This window comes from Wyeomyia smithii, chromosome 1, assembly GCF_029784165.1.
Source record: "Wyeomyia smithii strain HCP4-BCI-WySm-NY-G18 chromosome 1, ASM2978416v1, whole genome shotgun sequence".
In the NCBI taxonomy this organism is placed as follows: domain Eukaryota; kingdom Metazoa; phylum Arthropoda; class Insecta; order Diptera; family Culicidae; genus Wyeomyia; species Wyeomyia smithii.
Window position 1 is genome coordinate 61,061,154 of NC_073694.1, and position 4,595 is coordinate 61,065,748.

At 34.5% G+C, this 4,595-nt stretch overlaps 1 protein-coding gene across 2 annotated transcripts; it reads left to right on the forward strand.

The window, feature by feature from the left end:
• Positions 1-1,458: 1,458 nt before the first annotated feature.
• Positions 1,459-4,185, forward strand: LOC129716555 (uncharacterized). Of its 2 annotated transcripts, XM_055666386.1 has the most exons (8): positions 1,459-1,558; positions 2,173-2,348; positions 2,496-2,653; positions 2,932-3,031; positions 3,085-3,417; positions 3,475-3,589; positions 3,652-3,779; positions 3,843-4,185. In XM_055666386.1, exons 2-7 carry the CDS (start codon positions 2,205-2,207, stop codon positions 3,729-3,731), a joined length of 930 nt encoding a protein of 309 aa, XP_055522361.1. In that variant the 5' UTR covers positions 1,459-1,558; positions 2,173-2,204; the 3' UTR covers positions 3,732-3,779; positions 3,843-4,185. The 2 variants fall into 2 exon arrangements, with proteins under 2 accessions (XP_055522361.1, XP_055522360.1); XM_055666385.1 differs by lacking the exon at positions 1,459-1,558 and having other exon boundaries at positions 1,905-2,348.
• The last annotated feature ends 410 nt before the right edge of the window (positions 4,186-4,595 follow it).

Below are 4,595 nucleotides of genomic sequence, written 5' to 3' on the forward strand. Positions count from 1 at the left end.
CTTGGTTCCCGCAAGGGAAAAAACAAGTTAACCAATATATGCTTCAAGATTCAAAATTTTGATAGCCGAGTTAACTCATCTTTAGATCGCATTTACGTTGGACTTATGGTGAAGTCGAGCGTGCTAAAAAAGTATGGATATTCTGTTGTGTTGAAGCCATTGCTAAGTGACCTGCTGGTCCTCCGAGATGGCATCACCGTGAAGATAAATTGTGGTTTCTGGACACTACGAGCAGTATTGGTGAATGTGCTAGGTGATACTTTGGCAGTACATGATATATATGGCTTACTGGGGCCTTCTGCGAATTATTTTTGCAGATCTTGTGAAATAACACGAGCAGATTTACACGCGGGATTATTTGGAGACATTTTCCCACACAGGTCGAAGCAAAGTGTAAACGAAGTGATCGCTGCAATTCACCATGAAGAACCAGAAATTCAATTCAAGGGAGTCAAAGAGCAATGTGCCCTTCATGAGCTTCCATACTTCCATTGGACCAACAACTATTGCTTCGACCCGATGCACGACTTACTGAAGGGTATTATCCCTATGGTTTTAAAAAAAAATTCTAATGGAAGGCATACAATTAAAGGTTACAACAATCTGTGGCATCAACCAGGCAATTGATTGCTTTGACTACGGAGTAACTGAGGCAGCTGATAAGCCTTCAGCAAATTTTACTCTCCAAAGTTTGAAGTCTAGGACTAATAGTATTAGTCAGTCTGCTTCACAGTGTTGGCTTCTTCTGCGTTCATTTCCTTTTATTTATGACATAATTTTGAAAACAAACAAGAAATTTCAAGATATTGTAGCAGCAATGCTCGAGATTTGTTTTATCTCCTTTTCCAACAAACTATCTCACGAAATGGTTAACGATCTAAACCAAGCAGTGAATGTACTACACGGACTCTTCAAAGAAATATTTCCATCTTCTAGAGCTATAAACAAAATACATCACATCGCGCACTATTCTCAAGCATGCTTGGAAAATGGTCCTATTTGTTTTTCCAGTTGTATGATGTACGAAGCTAAGTTTAAAGAGTCAAAAAGCCAAGGGAAAACTTGTGGAAACTTCAAAAACCTTACGTACAGTTTGTCGAAACGGCTTAGCCTAACACAAGCGAACACGATCTTGAATCATAGTTATGACATAAATCAACCTACCATAATAGCATCCGGGATTGTTGAGAAGAATGCAATTGATTCATCAGCACTTCTGCTAGATTTACCAACAAGGCTCAAGGTCATGCAACATTTCACAATCCATGGTACCGACTTCCGCCCAGGGTTTGTCGTGAAATATATGAAGTATTCGGGCAATTTTTATGGAATACTTTTGGCATCCATTATATCTGATGCTGAATTTATTTTCATAATACAAGATCTCGATGTGGTAGAGTTCGATGTAAACCTTTTCGCTTATAAAGTTGTTGTATCGCAAAATGTCGTGAGAGTGAATATGAATAAATTGTTGACTAGGAAAGTCTACAGCTTATGGAGAACATGTTTCAATGATGATGTTTTCTACATAAGCCTTAAATACAAGGATGATTAGGAGGTATGTAACATTGATAGTGATTTTTCAATATATTTCAACTCTCTTATCTATCCCTCAGTATTCGAAGAATTAACAATTTTTAGTCAATATTCCATCATAATTATTTCACTTTTTGTTGTAGCTTACACTAGTCGAGTAAATTATCTGAAAAACACTAAAAGTTAAGAGAAAAGAATCAAATATTTACCGAATGCCAAAAGAACACGGGTTTGTTTTGGTTAGAGTTGATGCAATTTTGAGGCAAGGCAGTGCTGGCAAGATTTCACACACATAAAATAGAAACTAGCAAAACCTCTGCTCATTGTGTACGCTTAATTTGTATTGCCAATTACTGTATTTATTGATTCCCAAATTTTATCGCCCATGTTTAAAATGATAATAAATATAATCTTGAAGATACAATGACATTTCAAATAATTTAATTTATATAACCTTGAAGAAACAATGCCATTTTGAATAAAAATAAAGAAATCAACATTTTTTCGACAACTTTGTGCATGTGAAATTTATCTTGAACTCAGATACTATATTATAGTTACTTTTTTCTAACTTTACTAATTATGAAACAATGTGTAATATTTTTAAATATTAAAGTATAACTATTGTCATTCCAGCGAACCTTGTTACTGATGAAGGGTTATGGCATATGAACGATGAAGACTTGAAAGAAATAGGAATTACAGAAAAAGGGCCACGAAAAATTATTTTAACATTCATATCGAAAAGTTGCAGTTCCAAACACGGAATAGAGTTCAAAGAAAAAACGCTTAGTAATAATCAGACTCAACAGGTAATTTAAACAATTTGATTTCAATGTAATACTTATTTTAAAGCGGAGATTCAACTAAATAATATTTCTTAATTTAAACGGTGTTCTGTGTTTTATAATCGTAAATAAAACGAATTTAAATTGTTATAATCAATATTTATTTTACAGTTAAAGATACGCCACGTATTATCAATGGAACCAAAATTTCACAAAATTTTACTAAAAAAGTTAGATTCCGGATTAATACCGGAAACGAATGAATTACTTTTCATGAACAGAATTCTAACAAAGCATTATTTCGAGAGACAAATCATGCAAGACAGAAGGTATATCAATGTGTTTTGTATTGTCCTATTTAATCAAAACTTAAGGCCCAGATACACACACAGCGTAATGACGCCTTCTTCATGCAAAATAGAAGGCGTGATCGCCATTACGCCTTCTATATCGTGTGGAGAAGGCGTCATTACGCCGTGTGGGTAACTGGGCCTTTAGGTCTTTAAGTTAACTTGTGATATAAAAGTTATTTCACCTTTGCTTATGCAATATCAATCTGGTGCTATAAATTAACTAACCAAAATCCATCAATTTAAACAACTTTAAGGTATCCTTCTTGGCAGCAGAAACGTGATTTGGCTATGCAAATTGTGGAAGAATTCTCTCAGTTGGAAAATACAAGAGTACGACAAGAGTCCCCAAAAGAGGTGAAGCTTTTTTTAGGTTCCTAATGCAATTTCAAACAACAAATTTATTGTAGTCATTCTTTTTTTGGCGGCACGGTGGTAAAGATCATGGATGTCACAGTGGAATCATAGAGACTAGAGTTGGAAACATGAGGAAAGACGTTTTGCCGGAAAACCGTCTTTTTCACCGCGCAATATCAGCGAAAATTATAGTGCCAGAAGGCTGTGTTGAAGCAGCAGCACTTCTAGCGGTTGTTTCGGCAACGGCTCAAAATGTAAAACAAATTTCTGATGGAATGGCTGAATGTGCCCAACTTCATCGATGGATTTTAAATCAAAAATCTGAGAATAAAACAGGAGAAATCTTAAGAGCATTTCCCCATTTTTTGAATTATGATGGTTTATTGGTATGTAGTACGAATTAGTAAAAAAATGCAAATAGTTCAACGTTTTTCCATTCACAGATTCAACAAGCGTATGAGAGAATGCATGTTGGTTATAATAAAAACGCAGATCTGAAATCGTTCCTCAGCCTAGCCTTGGTTTTTGAAGATAACAGTTGGCTTAATGTAAAAGACTGTAAGTAACAGTAAATGTGTGTAATTTTCTGAACGGGTCATACATTTTTTTTATTTCCACAGTTAACTTAAGAGGTGTTCTAATTTTAATGAAAAAGTTAGGCAGTCGCGGTATCAAAAGAGTGGTGAATACAAACGAGTAGCTTTCGTTGGAAGAATTGCAAGCGCGACCTCTAGTCAAATGGATTAAAGTAAGTTGAATTGACTGCGCTGTGGTATAAATTATATGAACTAATACAAGATTATTTTTTTAGAGTGAAGGAGTTCCAGAAGAGGAGCAGGTTGAAGCTTACAAAGAAAACTTTTCCGAACCACACATATTGTGTATTGGAGAAAAATTTACTCTCGGAAACCTATATTTAATGTTTGGGGCCAATACCATACCCTGTGGGAGTTCGTCATTGCAGGCTATTGATGTATTTTTTAAGGCATTGGCTGTTTTAGGAATAGCTGTTCCAGTACAGTTAAAAAAGATACATGATTTATTATCAATTCAGTTATGGAAGACTTTATCCTCAACGAACAGTTTAACTATTCAGCGTCTCATTACAAAAATAGAAAACTATGAACGAAGTATTAGTTCTCAAAATTAATTTTTTTTTTTTGATAAAGTGGCAATTTGATGTATTCAACATAAATAAATTTGATTATCTGCTTACTATTATATATTATTAGATTGTTTTTTTTTAAACGATGACTTTTTCTTTCTTCACACATTTTTTTTACATATTTTGGGTTGATTCAACCCAATAGACAGTTTAAAATGATTTACTCAACGTTAGGTCGTTTTTACCGAAGATTGCATTCAGTTCCATCTACTCAAAATTAATTTGTTCGCTAGTAACTCAAAATTGGCTTCCTGCACTTTTTCTCTGAATTGAATCAAAAGTACGTAAAATTGAGTAGGATCCGTTTACCGTGTATACAAGGTGATTGGTTGCTTGTTGGGAGCAGAGTCAGAGTTTATAATAAGAGTCCCGCAAAGATGAAACCAAATCAGTGTCAAA

Excerpts from the sequence above, each read along its gene's own strand:
- LOC129716555 (XM_055666386.1), top strand. The coding sequence starts at position 2,205 with ATGAACGATGAAGACTTGAAAGAAATAGGAATTACAGAAAAAGGGCCA. Across the intron at positions 2,654-2,931 it reads CAAATCATGCAAGACAGAAG|GTATCCTTCTTGGCAGCAGA; the intron begins GTATATCAATGT and ends AACAACTTTAAG. Across the intron at positions 3,032-3,084 it reads GACAAGAGTCCCCAAAAGAG|TCATTCTTTTTTTGGCGGCA; the intron begins GTGAAGCTTTTT and ends AATTTATTGTAG.